The sequence below is a fragment of the Amphiura filiformis genome, chromosome 10 (genome assembly GCF_039555335.1).
Source record: "Amphiura filiformis chromosome 10, Afil_fr2py, whole genome shotgun sequence".
In the NCBI taxonomy this organism is placed as follows: Eukaryota; Metazoa; Echinodermata; class Ophiuroidea; order Amphilepidida; family Amphiuridae; genus Amphiura; species Amphiura filiformis.
The window spans coordinates 61,687,126-61,709,148 of record NC_092637.1 but is presented as its reverse complement, the minus strand read 5'-3'; the positions used below and the strand labels follow the sequence as shown (position 1 = coordinate 61,709,148).

The following is a 22,023-nucleotide window of genomic DNA, read 5'->3' as shown; positions in this document are numbered from 1 at the left end:
ACACGTGGAAAATATCAATGGCCAAACTCTAAGTTAATATTATCTCCCAATTACTGGTGATGCTATCATGCTAGTGTGATGATATAAGGTGTTTTAGAGCTCAGAGCATAATGATGATACACGAAGATCACATACATAATTATTGTTTGAGTTGTTTGTAAAATGATTTCTTCTTTCATTCAAATAATGATTTAAAGATATTAAATTATTTTAAGGGGTACTACACCCTTCGATAAATTTTTGCACTTTTTTCAAAAACTAATAACACACTGGTAACGAAAGTTATGTATATTATAGGGGCAAGGAAAACAATTACTAGCCTGGAATTTCAGTGACCCAAGCGGTACGTTATTTATGATAAGAAATGAGGTACCGCTAGGATGTACCTCATTTCCTATCATATATACTGAACCGCTTGTCTTGAGTCACTGAAATTTCAGTGTAGTAATTGGAGTCCTTGCCCCAATAATATACATAACTTTTGTTACCAGTGTGTTATTAGTTTTTGAGAAAAATAAAAATAGTCACAATTTACCACAAGGGTGTAGTACCCCTTAATAGTACGAGTATTTAGTGCACCATTTGGCATTACAGTCGTGTACAATGTAGAATTTCGAAAATCCAGGGCGCCGTTGTAGAGCAATGACGCATTATAGGTTTAAGTAGCCAGTACGTTTTTCTTTTCTTTTTTTGTTATTGTTGTTTGTTTTGTTTTATTTTTATTTATTTTTTTTATCAAGGTGGGCGCCATTATGATGGACCCAGCCTTTCGTGGGAATATGGACATAAATCTTATTCCAATTACGAGGGTTTATACTCATATAGAGACCAAAATTTAAAATTTAAACCTTTGACCGCATATTGTATATAGATTCCCAGGTTGCATCGGATGAAGACATTGAAGATGTGGTTGGTACACTTACGGAGGGAAATCTTAAACAACTTCTGGAAGAATTGTTTCAAGGCTCGAAGTTGGATGAGATCAGAAAATCAGTCAAAGAAAGTATCCTCAAAGAGAAATATGAGGAGATGAACAATCCGAAATACGAGGCCAAACTTTTGCTACAGTACTGGCGTGAAATGAAAGGAAAGGGTGCTAGTCGACAACAGATTCTAGATGCTTTGGAGCGCTTGGGGTTAAAACATAAAGCGTGGATACTTGAAACTAAATGGAAGAGCAGATACAATACCTTATCAGTTGGTATGTCAAAGTATTTTACCCATATCTTATCTTGAATACACCACATCGAATCTCAACGAGGGTGACAGAAAATCTGGTGCGTATTTTGAAATACTCACGCGACCCTCACAAACAACACCCCAGGTCCCCCACAGCCAACCAAAGTCAATAAATGGTACATTTTGATTGTGAGCATAAAGTATGTAAAAAGTATGCCCATATTATTTAACAAAACAATATAAAAACATGCTCACTTTGGTGGCAAAATCTAACTTTTAATGTAAGACGAGAGGTTAGAATTGACAAGTGACCAATAGTACAGTACGACTATAAGTCGTGTTCTTTTAAAACAAATAGTGAATTTAGATAATAATAAATTGGTCTGAGACCAAATAAAAAAACAATAAAGAAGAGAGAAAAGAAGAGGAATGCACATTCGATTTGCCAATACCCTACGAAGTTAACTTTGTATTTACCTTCCATATTACTTGTCATCAATATAGTTGCCCAGGTGTTGACTGAGGAAGATATTGCAGATGTGATTGGCAAGCTTCGGCGTACAGATCTTAGGCGCCTACTGAAGCAACTATTTGACGGTTCGGACTTGGATAAAATGAGACAAGCTGTCAAAGAAAATGTTATTGATGAAACAAAGGAGGAGTTGAAGGAAACAAAAGTAATGGCGAAGGTTATACTGGAGTATTGGCGTGAGACCAAGGGTAGTGATGCCACCCGACAGGAGATCCTCGAGGCTCTAAAGCAACTGGGGTTGAAATACAAGGCACTGGAAATCGAAAACATGTGGAAAGCTAAATCCTATTACGAATACGTAGGATCGAACAACATTCTCCCGTTGAATGACCACGAGCGTACAGGTTTGTATACCCTGTAAACCTAAAAATAGTGCAATTTCTTTCTTAATTGTAACCAGCACGCTTTAAAGAGCCGTCTTGGCTGAGACTGTTTGTACTGTTTTACGAGGGTTATTCAAAACGTACTACCTCCATCATCACAATCAGGATATTGAAATTACTCATTATTATACCCTTACATCACATTTCCATCAAATAACTTTTATTTTGTAAAGTAGGTAATTAAATGGGGATACGCGCGCATCCTGTACAAGAAAATATTAACACAATGGGGAACGATTGCTCGCTACAAGAGGAAACTGAATACTAGTAGAAAGAAAGTACAGTTTACCAACCCAAAGTGTTACAATTAAAATAAGACAACAAATAAACAAAAATCTCTGCATGGGATTCGAACCCACGACCTTCCGATCACTAGGTGGACGCTCTATCAATTAGGCTACCAGCTCCCACTGATAAACGGTGGTATAATAGAGCGTCCGTCTAGTGATCGGAAGTTCGAATCCATGCTGGGACCCAGTTTCAATAACCACCGTTTATCAACGAAAACCTCCATTTTTGTCAAAAAGAGTTTCAACGAATAATTATTTTGCATTCATAACCTCCTTAAGTAGACATATAAAATAATTTTCATTTTATTAAATTCACGATATAATACAAATCTAATGACAAATTATTAAAATTTGATATTTTTCACATTTTGGAGATATAACAGTCCTCGAAGTAAATTTTATAAATTTAATGATATAGTCTTAACGTGTATGCAGCTTTGAGGAAAAGCCGACGATCAATTAAAAATTTTGTCCTTTCATATTGAAGATATGGATTTTTTCCCAAAAGACCTAATTTTTTTTGGTGTTTTGGGAAAAAAATCCATATCTTCAATACGAAAGGTCAAAATTTTCAATTGATCGTCGGCTTTTCATCCCACCTACATACACTTTAGGTAGAAATCATCAGATTTATAAAGTTTACTTCGAGTACTGTTAAATATCAAAATATACATTTTTCACGATTTGCCATAAAATGTGTATTACATTGCGAATTTCAAAAAAATCAAAATTATTTGATATCAGAAGGCCATTCTTCGTATTCAGAATGCAATTCGATATGTCTGAGGTGCTATAATGTCCCACAATAAATACTGTCCAAACGTTCATACCCCTTCAAATATATATTTCAAAGTTCAAGGTAACTCAACTTATGGCCTAAAGCGCGACCCCTGATTTGCACGTTAAGCCTATGGAAAGCGATTTTGTGGCAATTCCGTGTTTGTTTTCGCGCGTCTTTGGATTGCGGATTTCCAAACTTAGGCATCGGACGGACGTCGCACAGTGTCAACACCCTGTATTATAAATATTTTTTTCCATACAGCTCAATACTCCGTTGAAATCAATATTCTATTATTGACACAGATAAAGAAAGTTTACATATGCATTGTGTTATAGGACGTGCATCTGGAACTTAACTGAATGGGCTAAACGCGTTCCTTTATACCTATAAAGTATAATTGTCATTCTCAAAATTAAATATATCTCAATTTTTACTTTGGATTTCAAATTTTTTACTTTAAAAATGCAGTAAAAGATACTAAGTATCCACAGCAAGCTGCAAGGCCCCGCTAATTAGTGTACTGCTTTTCGAGTGAGTGTACTGGAAACAAAACCCTGGTTTTACCTGAAAACAAATTTTTGTCTTGTAATAGAAACATCATATGGGATACTAGAGAGCATGCACAAATCGTAATAATGTGTAGAATATAGAAACTCTGTTGTATCTCATATGATATAGTCATGGTATGCTTAGCCTGAGTCGCTCGGCCTATCTCGAACAAAATCGCGACGCGTAGCTGTTGAAAAACGATAGGATTCGCTGTACTACCACGGCAATTTTTAACACGAAGATATAGGGATGATGACGATGTGGGACGTCGATCTATTCAAAATGATATAGCAACCAAAAAACCGATTTACACTGGCAAGCGACCTCAAAAATTTGTATTGCTTTGATTGCATTACCAAAATCAATCGATTGAGATACCTAGCACTTGAGATGACTTGAGAGTCCCAGTTATATAATAGATGCGGTTGAATGATGGCCCGAATGATGGGCGGAGCTATTTTCCATATTTGTATTCATGACGCAACTCATCGACTTGGTCACTGTTTTATATGTTATAATGAGAGTGCACTGCTGGGGGTACTGAACGAATCTGTAAGAACCAAAGCCTGACGGCGTTGATTATACTGCAAAATATTGCGTTGGTCCTGTATGGATAATACAGCTCTGGTCAAAGATACTTATCAGCATTTCTTTGAAATCTACGGTTCAATGCGATCTATTCAAAAATTGTATTCATCTATTGCTATGGTAGTTAATCCGATTATTACGTCACTACGACTGCGAATACGCTGTAGAAGTGACGTAATAATCGTGACCTGTACCATACACTGGTTATTCAGGAAGGTGATTAATATCCCTGCATATTATGCCTCATCAATTACTTGGTATAAAAGTTACTGATTCACTATAGACGAATCCAAGTCCAGTCATGATCAGGATTTGGTCGGCCATTATTGGGTCCCCACAACACCAAACTGGTGTTGTGACTGCCCAATTGGGTGGATTAAAGCCGCTTAAAAATCGATGTTAGATTCTTTTGTGTTGTAAACTGTCATCATTCTTTTGTCTACGTGTAACACGGGTGATAGAATGCAGTTTAATATACCTTCCGCTGTGTGCTGTAGAGCGCCCTATAAGTATTGTGTAATAATAAATAATAATAATAATAATAATAAAGGCCGCATCATTTCACATTTAAGGTAAGATTGAGCCGACGGGGACCCAGCTAATGGCTGCCATTGAGGTGTAGGATTGCGTGAAATTGGATTCGTCTATAGGTCTTATACCAATGTATACTGCATTAATGTTTTATCATATTGATAAAAATAAAAATGTGACCAAATGTTTATTCAATATCCTCTAGGGTCTATGGTGAAACGGATGTGCTTACTAAGCATGCCGGGAAAAATACTGACCTATTTCAATTCAGTTCATAGAGATGATATACCACTTGTGACCTTGTGACCTTTTTCGGTCGCCTATTCCTTTACATTGATCCGTGACCCGACCGACTGATTACCCCGGGCTGATTGCATGCAAAACAAATCACCAGATGACTGACTAAAGGACATAGTGCCACCACACGAGCGTTGATTAAATATGTGGCCTCATGCGATGCATACCGTGTGTATTAACGTACGTAAAAACATACGGTCTACGTCGGCGTTTGGAAAATCGCAATCTCTCTTTTATCTATCTAAAATGCACGCGAAATTAATTTTGGAACAATCGCGTGCATGGACGCAAATAGGCCTACTTTTATTTCCAATTTAGTAAAGCTCCGATTTTGGTATAAGTTTAAAACCTTTAGATATGAATGAAGAAGAGGTCCAAAATATAGAAAACATTGTTTGATGGTTTTTTTAATTACAGAGCGGCTTTTCAATATCATTGTTCTTTTTTGACTAATTTTTTTTTATCATTTGGCCTTATTGCATAATTATGCGAGTGGATACGGTATTCATACGTAGAGGTAGACACAATGAATAAACAGTTTAACTTCAACACTACTTTATTTTTCTCTCACCTGGAGCGTCTTCAGCAGATGGTGATGCTGTAATGATATCTTGTCCACAATCGGGATATTCTTCATTGATGACGTCATGTGATTGACAGTATATAATCAATCTAGTAACATCAAAGAGCTTTTATAAACATAGAGTGGAAATAGATTAGGTAACGCATTGTTTCTTTGTGCCGATTTGATTTACCGACACGCTATTCATCGAGAGGTACATTTGTTCGGGATAAAGGGCTTCCGCCATTAAATCGGTAACTGATCTGACAGCGTAAGTTAACGCTATAATAGGCAGGCTACTTTTAATAAGTGATCAAACGAAAGTCACGTGAAAGCACGAGCGAGAGGTACCTTTTGTTCTGATACAACTAAAGGGTGTGCTTGAGTTGTTGCATGCACACAAAAGCACACTTTACTGTTGATGTACAATTATTTACCACCCATCTTAATTTAGGCGCCTCATTTAAATAAATTCAATAGAGTTGCTGATCGATTACCCGTAACAATGTGCCATTGCTGCCAGGTTTATTATATCTGTGCCAATTTTGGAACTTTTCACCAAAAGTGAACAATACTTTCACCATTCTGCAGTGCTATATAGGTCTATCTGTGTCACTTTCTATAATTAACTTCTTCGCAGTATTATGTTGTTATCATGGTTATAGGCCTATTCAATCAAGTCAAACTCAAAACGGTTTCTTAATATCACGAATATCCATTTTAAAAGCCAGAGGCAAGTGAGGGAGTGAAGGGGGGGGGTCGAAGGGTGAAAAGAGGAGAAGCGGATGGGTGACCGAGATTGGAGAAAAGAAAGGGAAAGTGACGTAATAATCGGATTGACTAACACAGCAATAGGTTAAAACATTTTTTGAATATACCGCGCTGCACCGGTACGTTCACGCGGTACGTAAATGTATTAAACCATATCATGCTGATCACTCACACCTGTAAGATTAGTATCTTTGAAAAGACCGTTATTAATTGCTTGTAGTGCAGTGCGACGTATTAGTCCAGCCGAACTCTGAACTCTTGTATTTCAGTAGTTTCTTCTTCTTCTTCTTCTTCTTCTTCTTCTGCTTCTTCTTGTTTTATACATGTTCAGGGGCCAAAACAAATATTTCACAACCTTTCAATATGTTTTCACCCTGGAACATGTATTAAACATTATGAAACCCTAAGAAACTATACGTAACTTTAGTGTATACATGTTGAGGGGCCAAGTGGACTTACGGTCTTCTTGCGCTCAGGTCTTCATTTGACATAACCCATTTGGGGTCAAACGTCACGGATGAGAAATTCTGGTTAAAATTTGATTTTTACCAAAAACGCTTCTTCTTCTACAGATTACCTGGTAGAGTAATGAGACTTGGTCTTCGGCAACGGCTATAGCTGGGGCCTATAGGGTGTACACAGATTTGAGGTTAAATGTCATTAAGGGGGTATTTCCGGTATATAGCCAAATACCTGCAGATTACATGGTACAGAGATGCGACTGACACATCGTCGGCTCCATTCCATAGTGGCGTATAGTGTTTTTAATTTTTTTTTTAAATTGGCACATATGTTTTAATGATGTTCCCTTTCATTTTTCTAAGTGTCATCAATCAAAATTTGCTATTGATTAATTAAATGTGGCGTATATTTACAAAGTTAAATGTTGTGTTTTCCATAGTGGCGTATCGACCATACGCCACTTTTTATACGCATTTTGTAATTAAGACATATCGGCAAAACATTGTATGTCATAGTGGCGTACACCTCTCTACATGTCATAGTGACGTATCAGACCTATACGCCACTATGGAATGAAGCCGACGAAAAGTAACGCCATAAAGATTACACGGCGATCGAGGTGGCATAAGGTTAATGTTAGGATAGGGTATTGTGTTTTCCGTAGTGACGTATAGTTTTGTACTTATTGTTTTCAAATTGCCAGCAATATTATGTATTTATTTCTTTTGAAAAATATTAGAGTCACGCGGTAGCTTGACCAGCAAGTTTAAAAAAAAACGACTGATAAAGAAGAATAAACAGATGCACCGCGGGACTATATTTACACGAAACAAAACGCTATTGTTCTATGATATTTTCGCTGGGTACAAAATATATCTAAAACCATGCTAAATCTTATTTACTGTCCAAAGTGTAATATTTTAATAACTCATTAATTCAAAATGTTACACCAATCTTACAGTCAATCCGATTGTTTGATAATAAACAAACATTCTTGCTTCATTTCACGCGGTATTTTATAGCCAAAATTAGTGGCAAATCATAGCTAATCATACTGATATCCAGAATCTTTCGACACTGCTACAGCCATACATGGCTGTCACTGTCGCACTACCTTTTGAGATTCACTTCCAAATATACCCTAGCATTTTCCTGGATACCCTCCATACAAATTCTGGATCCCATTCGCCAAAAAATCAAGTTTTTCACAATTCTTTTATTCTTTCCGGACCACAGCATACATTCATATTAATTAATACTCCACTTTTACACGTCGTTATATCGAGACGTCCCCGTGGTGAAGCGGTTAAGGCCATGGACTTCTAAGCCATTTATGACTTTTTGCTCAAGTTCGAAACTTCCCACCACCTTTTTTTTTCAATGTTTTATTAACCAATTTATTGTCATAAATCAAGAATAACACCATTTTGAACACCCATTGGTATGGTGATATTATTTTTTTCATCAAACAAACAATTTATCAGTGGCTCTGTTCACAGCTCAGACTGAAATTATATTTGGAATAAATATTATAAATTGTCACAAATTAAAATCACAAACCGCGAAAGATCACCAACAACTGCCGCTAGATATTGATATCCAACTAGATTTCCCCACAGTACTATAAAGAACCACAAACCGCGAATTTGGATATCCAACTACATTGCCCCGCAGGGCTACAAAGAATCACACACCACGAAATATGGATATATCCAACAAGTTTACATTATAAATTAGCTCCCGATAGAGGGCTGGGCTTGATAAGATAAATTCAAATCACAAACCGCGAAAGATCGCCGACAACCGCCTTTTAATAGGGATATCCAACTAGATTGCCCCGCAGGGCTACAATGAACCACAAACCGCGAAATTTGGATATCCAACCAGATTGCCCGTAGGCCTATCGATTATAAAGAACCACAAACCGCGAAATATGGATATCCAACAAATTGAGACCACAAACCGCGAAAGATCGCCAACAACTGCCGCTCAATATTGATATCCAACTAGATTGCCCGCAGGGCTATAAAGAACCACAAACCGCGAAATTTGGATATGCAACTATTGCCCCACAGGGCTTCAAAGAACCACAAACCACGAAATATGGATATCCAACAAGCTTAAACTATAAATTAGCTCCCGATAGAGGGCAGGGCTTGATGAGGTAAATTCAAACCACAAACCACAAAAGATCGCCGATAACAGCCGCTTAATAGGGATATCCAACTAGATTGGCCCGCAGGGCTACAAAGAACTACAAACCGCGAAATTTGGATATCCAACTAGATTGCCCGCAGGCCTATCGATTATAAAGAACCACAAGCCATGAAATATGGATATCCAACAAATTAAGACCACGAACCGCGAAAGATCAGCAACAACTGCCGCTCAATATTGATATCCAACTAGATTGCCCGCAGGGCTATAAAGAACCACAAACCGCGAAAGTTGGATATGCAACTAGATTGCCCCCGCAGGGCTACAAAGAACCACAAACCGCGAAATTTGGATATCCAACAAGCTTAAACTATAAATTAGCTCCCGATAGAGGGCAGGGCTTGCTGAAAAACAACAAACCACGAAAGATCGCCGACAACCGCCGCTTAATAGGAATATCCAACTAGGTTGCCCCAAAGGTCTATACAAAGAACCACAAACCGCGAAATTCGGATAGCTAAGTAAATTGCCCGCAGGGCTACAAAGAACCACAAACATTAAAACACGATTATCTTGCCTAGTCGGGGCATTTAGACGCTTCCGTAGTATAGGCTTAAATATATGCGCATTAACCAGTTCCGACTTGAAGTAGGCCTAAATCGGACTTACTCTCTGTGTCTCTCTGGCATTGTTAACATTGGGTGTGTGTTGTTCATATTTACATTTTCTTTACATATTTACGTGTATTAAAATGTATATTAACATTACAGTCACGCGTGACGAGCAAGTTTTAAAAATTTATTTTTTATTGTCATGAATCAAGAATAGCAATCTCAAACATCTATTTTTCGTTTTATTCGTTTTATGGAGCACTTCGTAACTTGATGACTTTCCAAGCTTGGAGCTGATTGGCTACATTCATAAAAAGAAAAGAAATCTACCAAAAAAACGTTGACAACGTAAAGAAATCAGCAAGTTTAAAAAACCCACCTCGGCTCACTTTTTGAAACTTGGTCCCATTTTGAACACCAACACCAAATCACTGTTTTTATTTTATTTCAACAGAATACAGCGTTTCCAACAAGATTACAAGCCTACTTGTTATTCGTTTAATTTAATCATTAATCATGATTATTATAAAACAAAACACAATAGGATATTGGTTTACCATGCAAGAACAAGATAATAACCTTTCAAGCCGTTTCAGAAAGCTTACAAATTAAAATCGCATTTGAACATTAAAGATACATATAACACTACTGGAAATGTTTTAAATTTATATAAATATGATAAAGTTTAAATCAGTATCTTTTACAAATGGGACCAAGTTTCAAAAAGTGAGCCGAGGTGGGTTTTTTAAACTTGCTGATTTCTTTACGTTGTCAACGTTTTTTGGTAGATAATCTATTACATGGGGTAGTGAGGAGGTGTAACCTAAAAAGTGAGGTGTAACCTAAAAATCTAAAGCACTTGACCACCCCGTCCTCGACCGAGAGGTATCGCCTGCAATCTGGATACCCAAACTGTTCTGAATCTCAGGATGCTTTCAGTTTAGGTCATGTATAGTGCACACCCCACCGCACTGCGCCTACTGGCGCTTATTTGTGTTTTGGATAGGGCTGGTCCTTTCCTAGGTATTTTAATTGATAACAACCTTTCATGGAAGACCCATACATCCCATATATCAAAGATTGTTTCAAAATATAACGGCATAATTAGGAAAGTCAGACCATTTTTAAACCAGGATTCCCTCCAAACACTTTACAACACTTTGGTGCTTATATACCTATCCTATTGTACAATGGTATGGGGTGATAAAAATAATAGTAACTTGGAATCCCTTTTTACCCAATATTAAAATCTAGCGACCAATTTTGTACGTTTGCTAAATAATCGCATGCGGGAGATTTTCCTGCGCATTTTGACACCTCAATCACTACCCTACGATACTCCTGAGAAAAGATATGAATGTTTAAGTAACACGAGGTCGAAAATGAAAATTGCAAAGAAGCCTATTCAATGGTTTTAGAGCTAATTCACTGATCCAAGACGATGTCATTATTCCCGCCTTTTCAATTTTAATTTAAAACATTTTAATTGATGCATATTAGATAATCCTTTGCTTATTGTGCAGATGAATGATCAAAAACAAAGGTGAGTGGGTACTAAGACATTTACGTTTTGAGAGATGGATTTGGAAAAGGGATTCAAAACAGGTCATGATTACAGCTGCATTCCTGGAAGCAGAAGGAATTGAGACACTTGAGTGGCCCTCCAGAAGCCCTGATCTTAACCCCTTGGAGAACATTTGGGATCAGCACAAGAGACGAGTCAACAAGAAGATAAAGGCAGATGCAACTCTGGTGGGATTGCGTCGCATCGTTATCAACGAGTGGAATGGGGTTGAGCAAGGTAACATTTGACGCCTTATTAGGAGCATGAGACGCCACGTGGCTGCTGTAAGGGAAGCCAACGGTGGACACACAAAGTATTGAAAGACTGGTAAAGAAAGAGATTAATCTCAAGTGAAGTTGGAAGCGGCAGTATGATGCCAGAAATGTGCTCAGCAATTAAACAAAAAATGTTATCTGCATGTTTGTTGTTTTGTGTGGTCTTTTATGCTGAAAACTTGAATAGGCCTTTTTGCAATTTTTATTTTTCGACCTCGTGTTACTTAAACATTCATATCTTTTCTCAGGAGTGTCGTAGAATAGTGATTGAGGTGTCAAAATGCGTAGGACAACCACTCGCATGCGATTATTTAAAAAACGTACAAAATTAGTCACTAGATTTTAATAGTGGGTAAATTTCCTAACCATAAAGAAACTTTTTTTGGGTAGTGTAGTTAATGTGGTAAAATCATGGTAAAATCATCATTTTGATTTTGCTCTTGAGTTATATACGTCACATTTCCAACCAAGCATAATGGCAAGTCTCATGTTTTACCCAAAGCAAACCCTTGACCTAGTGTTTATTCCTGCCCAAAACTATAAATGTGCACCATGTACTTTTGCTATGCTCGAACGTTTTACGCGCGCCTTCACTGTAATATAGGAGGCCCGCCTTTTTTGCTTGATCTGGCTGTGTCCCTAGTCTATTGATTTTTTAATGCTGTTACATTATCATAGCTAAATTACATGGGAATGTTTGTACTTATTTTGTTATCAATGGATAGAAGAGCCGTGTATCAAAAAATAAATTATGTTGCAACAACACCCCTACTTTGTATTTCGATGAGTGTTAACCAGTGCCAGACAAACTAGGTTTGTCTCGGTGGGCACCAAATTTGTTTAGAGGAATCAAATATAAAGAGTTCAAAGATCACCAGTTGACAGATTGGGGTTGCTTAGGCCAATGACTGATATTTATGTTTCTTGAAGCACATATGACGAGCTCTATTTTATACTTATCTTTTCCTCAACATTTATTTCTCCCGACAGGCAAATAACATCGTGCATTCTAATTAACCAGAGTGCTATGGTATATATATCTTAATTTAAAATAATAGCAAAGTGTTTATTATCTATCACTGGTGTTTATATTATTTAAAAATATATTTATGATGAAGTGCAAATGTTACAGTCAATTGTACTTTTAATGTTTTTCTTTCCTGCAGGTATGGATGTGAAGGTGTCTGACAACGACATAAATGACATTGCATGTAAGGCTGATCTTGAGCGCCATGACCTAATGCATCTTTTCAGGGAACTTGGCATGAAGGGGTCAGCTATTGAGAATGCTGAGCGGATTGCAGACACAAGGGATTTTAAACTTCAGTCAATTCGTGTGTTAGAAACCTGGAGACAAAGTAATGGAGAAAAGGGAACAAGAAAGGCAATAGTTGAGGCATTGAAAGAGTGCAGTTTAGTCGATGCCAAAGAGATACTAGTGAATAAATGGTCCCAAGTTCGCTAAGGTGAATATACTGGTCCAAGAGATAGCAAGAATTTCTTTGACAAAAATGACCAGGTGTCTTGTTATGATAGTTGGATAGAACATCCCATGGGACATCTGAAAAGTGATGTCTTGAGTGTCGTGAGCGGTGGAGCGTGACATCAGAGGTCAATGACCTCAAATTTGACCCGTTTTCCTGTATAATTCGTATTATGCATGCCATTTATTAACAACAGCCTCGATTTTCACATTTTTGGTGTCTAATGAAAGATATTGAAATTATCTATCAAACAAACCCAATATCAATGAGATTTGAAAATGTTTCGATCCTAATTTTGAACACATATATCAGCAGTTGAAAGCTAGCTTAGAAACAATCAGCAATTGGAAGCTACTTCATCAACACCAATATCAGTAGTGGATAGCTACATTAGCAACAATCGGCAATTGGAAGCTACTATATCAACACCAATATCAGCAGTAGATAGCTAGCTTAGAGCCAATGAACAATAAGGTTGAAAGCTACTTCATCAACGACAATCAGCAATTGGATGCTACTTCATCAACACCAATATCAGCAGTAGATAGCTAACCCAGCAGCAATCAGCAATATGAAGCTACTTCTTCAAGACCAATATCAGCAGTAGATGGCTACATTAGAGCCAATGAACAATTGAAAGCTTATTCATCAACACCAATATCAGCAGTAGGTAGCTACCTTATTGCCAGTGAACAATTGAAAGCTACTTCATCAACACAATCAGCAAAAGGAAGCTACTTCATCAACACCAATGTCAGCAGTAGATTGCTAACACAGCAACAAGCAGGAATTGATAGCTACTTCGTCAACACCAATATTAGCAGTAGATGGCTACCTTAGCGCCAATGAACATTTACTTCAATAGAAAGCTGCTTCATCAACACCTATCAGCAATAGGAAGTTACTTCATCAACGCCAATATCAGCAGTAGATAGCTAAACCCAGCAACAATCAGTTGGTAGCTACTTTATCATCACCAATACCAGCATTAGATAGATACCCCAGTACCAACCAACAATTGGGAGCTACGTCATCAAGCTACTCTTAGCTATCGTTTCATTTTTTTCCTAGAATTAATCCTTTTACTTATATAGTTACTGAATAGGATTAGATTAGTCGTTGATCTTGGAGTTGGGACATCGACTGTTGAGTGCCCAAGTATCACCAGTACAGTAAACCCAGCATCAATCAGCAACTGGGAGCTACGTCATCAAGCTACTCTTAGCTATCGTTTCATTTTTTTCCTAGAATTAATCCTTTTACTTATATAGTTACTGAATAGGATTAGATTAGTCGTTGATCTTGGAGTTGGGACATCGACTGTTGAGTGCCCAAGTGGGTAAGTGCAATAGCTGCCATGTGTAGCTGACATGTGTATATGAGTACAATATATAATTATATTGCCAAATGTTCACAGGACAGCTATTGCACTTACCCACTTATACTACTAAGGCTTTGATACTTCTTGTGTTTAGGTAATAGACATGTCGTTGATTATTTATGGTGTCATTATTGATGCCATTTTGAAAAAGCGCTCTCAACGACTCACCCACCGCTGGCCAATGTGAAGGCAAGCGGATTTCAAAACCTAAATGTATTGGCTGGAATCCTTGATTCCGACAATACTGCATAATGCATCAGAGACATGCTCATTAGAGCTTCAACGACTGCGATATATACACAATTGATTTAAATGGCAGCCATTTTAAAATTCAGTGGCAGCCATCTTGGAATGCCATCCTGGGCTGTTCTTAGTGATTTTATTGGACTCCTTGATCCTGCAAACATGGTTATAGACATCAAAATTATGCTTGCTGGAGCTTCAAGGACCGAGATATAGATAATTTCCATTTTTCAATGTCGGCCATTTTGACATTTTGGCAGCCATCTTGGAAATTTAGGTCCCCTGTTGATGTAAGTGATACTATTGGATTCCTTGACCCTAAAAACATGGGTGTAGACATTATAATTATGCTACTAGGAGCTTCACTGGCCTAGTTATGTTGATTTTTGTGATTTTGGCGGCCATTTTGAAAAAAAGCGCCCTCATCGCCTCACCCACCGCTGGCCAATGTGCAGGCAAGTGGATTTCAAAACCTCAATGCATTAGGGTCCCAAAAATACCTGCCTCCATAAATCCCCCTAGGGGGGAGTGGGGTTAGCATAGCCCACAGTCTATATGTGCAGAAAACCTCTTACATAGTAAATTTAAGAGGTCATTGCACTTTAAATGTCCTTGCCCAAAAACGACTTTACCCACACACATTGTTTTTATTCATCTTTTTGTGAACATAATGGGTCAGTTTTTGAGTAAGAATGTTTAAGTAATACATTCACGCTTTTCATGAAATTATAAGTTTTATGTCAGGTCAATTTGCAAAATATGGGTACAAATGCTAAATTTTGACGTTTTGGGCTCAAAATTAGGGTCGAAACATTTTCAAATCTCATTGATATTGGGTTTGTTTAATAGATAATTTTAATATCTTTCATTAGACACCAAAAATGTGAAAATCGAGGCTGTTGTTAATAAATGGCATGCATAATACGAATTATACATGAAAACGGGTCAAATTTGAGGTCATTGACCTCTGATGTCACGCTCCACCGCTCACAACACTCAAGACATCACTTTTCAGATGTCCCATGGGATGTTCTATCCAACTATCATAACAAGACACCTGGTCATTTTTGTCAAAGAAATTCTTGCTATCTCTTGGACCATACGATAGTTTCATGTAGCAATGTGTCTATAGAAAGAAAGAAAGAAAGAAAGAAAGAAAGAAAGAAAGAAAGAAAGAAAGAAAGAAAGAAAGAAAGAAAGAAAGAAAGAAAGAAAGAAAGAAAGAAAGAAAGAAAGAAAGAAAGAAAGAAAGAACGAAAGAAAGAAAGAAAGAAAGAAAGAAAGAAAGAAAGAAAGAAAGAAAGAAAGAAAGAAAGAAAGAAAGAAAGAAAGAAAGAAAGAAAGAAAGAAAGAAAGAAAGAGAGAGAGAGAGAGAGAGAGAGAGAGAGAGAGAGAGAGAGAGAGAGAGAGAGAGAAAGAAAGAAAGAAAGAAAGAAAGAAAGAAAGAAAGAAAGAAAGAAAGAAAGAAAAGAAAGAAAGAAAGAAAGAAAGAAAGAAAGAAAGAAAGACGTATCTTAGACGTATCTTTGTGTATGCTTTTGTTCTTTCAGTATCTGGAGAGACAACTGGTGAAGTGGTGCTGGAGTTCTGACACCATTGAATTGCTTAGTAGGAGAATGGGGAGGTTGGGCACCGTGCGTTACAATCTGTAAATTAGGACTCAAACGCAGGTATAGAGTAGTCATTCAAAGACCTAAAAATGGCGGCAAGGAATGCCCAGATCTTATTAATATTCATAAATGTCACAGTGGAAAGAGATTTCCCCAAAGATTAGCGTGCGCAGAGAGAAGAATACTAAAGGAAACACGAAAGTATATGAGAAGGGAAACAAGGCATTGGGAAATGAGAAGTAAGAATAAATACACGATAAGGAAGTAAATGGCATACTGGGTCCGTATTCTTGAATATTGAACCTTTACCATGTTAAGGGCAGAGTAATGGGAGAGAACAAAAAAGCCATTTTGTCACTCTATTAAGCTAAAAATTGCACATAATGGTGTATATTTTTGTTTAAAACAAATATTTTGAAAAAATGAAAAAACCTTCCCTAGACTTTGATGTACTCTAAAGGATAGTGCCAAAAGTTTACCCTTTGCTTGCTTATTTTTCGAGTTATCTTGTCACAAAAATCACGCAATATTGTCAAAGGTGAACTCTAAGAAATCGACGTTTTAGTAAAAAAATGTCAAAATTATGCATAAAACGTCCTTAAATTTTAAAACGGTAAGACTTTCACACTTGTAAAAGCTGTATCTGGTGCATGGTCTAAATATGCATCTTTTTGCACCAATGAATCTATAATCTCTGCTTTCAGTGCGCCAAAATTCAAAATAATTAAAAAATCTAAGTGGCATTTTGACTGCAAATTTTTGTTTTGTTTACACCACATTTGCTGGCGTTAACAACATACCGAATGCGCCTTGACTGCGTTGGACATACGCGCAGAGTTGCGCCGCGTCACGCGACGCGAATCGCGCGCGTAATCACAATATTTCGCATTCGCGTATTTCTGACTCATTATTTCCCGCCAATTTACTAAGCTGTCTTGAGCCATGTGACTTTTTAGAGTTGAAAAGAGTGAAATAAATCAAGCAAAAATACGAATAAATATTAGCAAGTTGTAGTTTATCAGTTTCAAGTGAAAGAATACATCTTAGTGTTGATAAATATCAAAAAATCTCAAATTCGGTCGTGGACGAATGTGTCTTCCATTACTCTGGCCTTAACGTGTGAACCACGGTATTGCCTATCGCCTGTTGTATAATGCCATTTGCACCAACAAGTATTACCTGTCCTCCGAATTAAAAATACCCGTTTTGAAAAGTAAATTACAATTATTTGGAAGACAGGTAAAAGGTGTTTTGATCAGTCGCGAAGTCAAAATGACACATCAGATACTGGTATTTTAATAAAGAGGCAATCATGTCAGTCAGCCCGGCCTCAAAGGAGCAATATTGTATGCTAATACGGAGGGCAGATACGGTACTCAATGTCATGTTCAAGAATTTGGTCCTTGTTTCTGCTTTATTAATTATAGATGATTGGAAGATTGGATAACTCGTTACGGCCGAGATACTGTGCAACTTATTTGAGATTTATGTCTCGGTGTAAAAGAAAACGGAGATGTTTTCCATGGGACCACTGAATCTCAAGTATGCGTACACGAGTCATCCTAACCAATAAGCACGCACTTCATAAAACGTGTTTTTAAGAAAGTTTTGAAAAAATAGAAAGGGACCATCGCTTATAATTGAAATCATGTCGTCATGATAATTGCATACTGTAATTTTATAGAATATTTGCTTCATATTACAGTCTTAGGTTAACGAGCAAGGTACCATTATTAAGAAAATAGTCCACTGTTGTTACGTCACGTAAAAATTAAACTAATAATTGTGACAATAATAAGCATGGCCGACTTTTCAACGCACAACGTCTTCAACAATTTTCAAATTTCACCAATGGTAATAAATGGGAGAATATGCAATAATCGCCTGCGATAATCATGACGACAAGGGCGAAAGAGAGTTTTAAAGAGCGAGCAATTGACAGCGATAAGGGTGTATTACATAAGGGTTGTGATTGGCTATATGGCTATTAGAAGTGAGTAATGAACATTGTTAAGGGTGTAATACATAGGGGTTGTGATTGGCTATATGGCTATTACGGTGCATTACACGAGGGTTGTAATTGCCTATGCCTTTGGTTAAATAAAGTGTGTGATTGAATGTAAAGTTGAGCAGTTGAAAGTTGAAAGGAAGTTCCTGTTGATGAATAGTAAAAATATTTTTAAAAAATGCATATCATTTTTTGAAAAAAAGTGATATTTAGTTCAAAATTTAAACATTGAATAACATAGAAGTTACGGGTATAATTAAGAGAAACAAAAAGGAGTATTTAAAAATACAAAATCGGTTTTGTATAAGGCCTAAGTTACAGGTCTGCAGCTAGCCAAAATTTGTAAGTAAAAAGTTTACTTCAGTTTTCTAAAAAGATGCTCTTCTTTGGAAGGACATAAATAATAATATTGTAAATATTTTGTGTACATATTCTTACATGATGATTTTTACTGTGTATTGTTATTTGCTTTGTGTCAAAGCGGTTTGATGATTGATATACACCCGTAAAAATAAGAGTCAAACTTGATCAGGGTGTCATTTGTGATCTTGATTTCTACTTGCTACACTCTTAAAACTACGTGGAAATATTTATCATGTTTGCCATGAAATGTGTAGTTTTTTTATCTTTTTTTTTATCAAGAAAATTGTCAAACCGTTAATGTACAAACAAAGTGTTTAAGCTTGTTTTATGTTTTCAGCTGAAATTTGTGAAGAAATATACTTGTTTTGTGAAGAAATATACTTGTTTTAATCATCAATTCATGTAAATATATTTGACTTCGTGTTGTTAACGTATTTTGTGTTAATATTAATTATATACTTTAAGTTAATAATTATAGTATTATCGTATGCATTGTTAATTATTGGATATTTATAAATAAACAAACGAAAACTTGTGAGTAAAAATTGTGTGAATGCCTTTTGTTTTGTTTGCCTCAATGTTTACGTATTAAGTCTCCGGCAATCATAACATTAAGCCTTATATGTTAGAAAAATAATTATCAAGCAGGCGAATCACATGGTTCTATTTCAAGCAAACTTATATTGACCATAAAAACGAATAAAAACAGCCGACTCTCAACACGTGATATTCAAAATTCCAGCGCCGACATGCTCTAGTGCAATGACGTAATGGTAAAAACTAGTCTCCTTCAAAGCCGGGTCCTAATTCCTAATGTTCGCGATTGAGCTACATTCAGTCTGGACCCCAGGTTCTATATAGGAGATCCCAAGTATGGTATAGCACAGATCCTGGGTATAGGTTCTATATAGGAGATCCCAAGTATGGTATAGCACAGATCCTGGGTATAGGATCTTGGGTATAGGTTCTATAAAGGAGATCCCAAGTATGGTATAGCACAGATCCTGGGTATAGGATCTTGGATATAGGAGATCCCAAGTATGGTATAGCACAGATCCTGGGTATAGGTTCTATATAGGAGATCCCAAGTATGGTATAGCACAGATCCTGGGTATAGGATCCTGGGTATAGGTCCTATATAGGAGATCCCAAGTATGGCATAGCACAGATCCTGGGTATAGGATCTTGGGTATAGGTTCTATAAAGGAGATCCCAAGTATGGTATAGCACAGATCCTGGGTATAGGATCCTGGGTATAGGTTCTATATAGGAGATCCCAAGTATGGTATAGCACAGATCCTGGGTATAGGATCTTGGGTATAGGTTCTATATAGGAGATCCCAAGTATGGTATAGCACAGATCCTGGGTATAGGATCTTGGGTATAGGTTCTATATAGGAGATCCCAAGTATGGTATAGCACAGATCCTGGGTATAGGATCCTGGGTATAGGTTCTATCTAGGATATCCAAAATATGGTATAGCACATATCCCTTTGGGGGGTTTATTTTTGTTTTTGATTTTTTGATTTTTTTTTTTTGGCGTCGATGGGACACCGTAAGGAAGTCTTCGGCAATCATAACATTCAGCCTTTTATGGTAGAAAAATAATAATCAAGCAGGCAAATCACATGGTTTTATTTAAAGCAAACTTATATTGACCATAAAAATAAATAAAAACAGCCGTCTCTCAGCACGCGATATTCAAAATTCCCGCGCCGTAATGTTCTAGTGCAACTGCGTAATGGTTATTTGTGCCAGGATCCTTTACCCAGGATCTGTACTATACCATACTTGAGATCTCCTATATAGAACCTATACCCAATATCCTGTACATGTACCCAGGATCTGTGCTATACCATACTTGGGATCTCCTATATAGAACCTATACAGAGGATCTGTGCTATACCATACCTGTTATGTGTCATTTTATTTGTCTCAATTATTGAGTGCATAATACTTGGGTTTGTACGCTTTCTCAAGTGGAAGCCGAGGTAAGCTTACTATAAGTTGACAATGATAAAGCATAGTTTTACTGTGGTAATAATGTCAAGATATTATCATGCCAGTGATTGACGAAATAGCAATTTTTGTGTCTATAATCACTATGTTGGTCAATATTATTTGGCTCAAAAACTGAACTTAGTTGGTCATTGTGCATCTGACCTAATTTACTCAATCGATGAAAGTGTGTACGGTGAAATCGGATTTGCATTTTGTAGCTGTTATTTTATCAATTTTGTGTGTAAATGCTTTCACTAGACTGAATGTTGACTGTTGTATTTAGTATTAGTCAAAGCAGTGACTAACATTACATAAGATTTGATGCTCTTATCCATGCAAAGCTGTCAGCATATTTGCAAATTACTGTAACCTGTTCTGTTGTAATTCTTGACTATAGGTGTACATAACATGACAAAAATGGTTAGTCATTAAATGGTCAGTCATTACAATGAATAACTGAATCAGAAAGTCGCATGACTAATCAGAAAGTTGCATGACTAATGTATGATCATTTTAGACATCCATTGCCCTACTACTAACTAAATTTGTGACTGACTAAAAGGGAAAGTCACATGACTGACGTTCAGTCATTCTAGACATCATTTGTACTCTACTAATATTAATTTGTCATGAATTTATGACTAACTAAATTTGTGACTGACTATATAAATGGGAAAGTCACATGACTAATGTTTAGTCATTTGAGACATCATTTGCTCTACTAATATTAATTTGTTATGTATAGGCCTAACCAATATTCATCAGTCAGAACCAGGGCCGTTCCTAGGGATTTGCCGCCCTAGGCAAAGCCGCTCCCTGCCGCCCCACCAAAGCATACCAAAAAAGTATTAAGGGGGTTATCCCCTTGAAAACTCCTCAGTTTTGACCTATTTGTATATTGTCCACGACCGTTTTCCTCAGTGGCCTAGATTTCTTTTTGACATTGGAGGGATGGGGTTGCCACGGAAAAATCTTGAATTATAGTACTAATGCGCGCGAAGCGCGAGGAAAATTTTCCCATTTTGAAGCTAAACTGTTGAAATGTGGTGCAAAAAAAGAAATAGATTCACACTTTTGGGACTGAAATTTGTCAGAAACCCACATACAGGCGTCAACATTGGGGGAGGGGGATGATTGTATGGACCATCCCCCCTGGCAAAATATTGGGGTGTTTATTTCCCCCCCCCCCCCGAATCTACGATTATCATGGTTTTACTTCTTTTCTGTATATTATATCCCACTTTTTGTTCTTCTTCGACACTTAGTGTTTTCTGTTCTTTTCTTCTCTCTTCTATTTTTCTTCTGTTTATCATTTTTCCTTCTGTTTTTTCACCGCCCATTTTCATCTTCCTTTTCTCCGCCCGTTTCAACTTTCTTTTACTCCGCCCCGTCCCCTTTTC

The 22,023-nt window shown here is 37.0% G+C and overlaps 1 protein-coding gene across 1 annotated transcript; it reads left to right on the top strand.

Annotated features, from left to right (window-relative positions):
- The first annotated feature begins 1,712 nt into the window (after positions 1-1,712).
- Positions 1,713-17,367, top strand: LOC140163118 (uncharacterized). Its single transcript, XM_072186491.1, has 3 exons — positions 1,713-2,055; positions 12,699-12,998; positions 16,191-17,367. The coding sequence occupies exons 1-2, from the start codon at positions 1,794-1,796 to the stop codon at positions 12,995-12,997; spliced, it is 561 nt and encodes a 186-aa protein (XP_072042592.1). The 5' UTR covers positions 1,713-1,793; the 3' UTR covers position 12,998; positions 16,191-17,367.
- The last annotated feature ends 4,656 nt before the right edge of the window (positions 17,368-22,023 follow it).

What these genes read in the sequence shown, in the direction of transcription:
- LOC140163118 (XM_072186491.1), top strand. Translation starts at nt 1,794, where the DNA reads ATGAGACAAGCTGTCAAAGAAAATGTTATTGATGAAACAAAGGAGGAG. An exon ending in GAATGACCACGAGCGTACAG is followed by an intron (nt 2,056 to 12,698) that starts GTTTGTATACCC and finishes TCTTTCCTGCAG; the next exon opens with GTATGGATGTGAAGGTGTCT.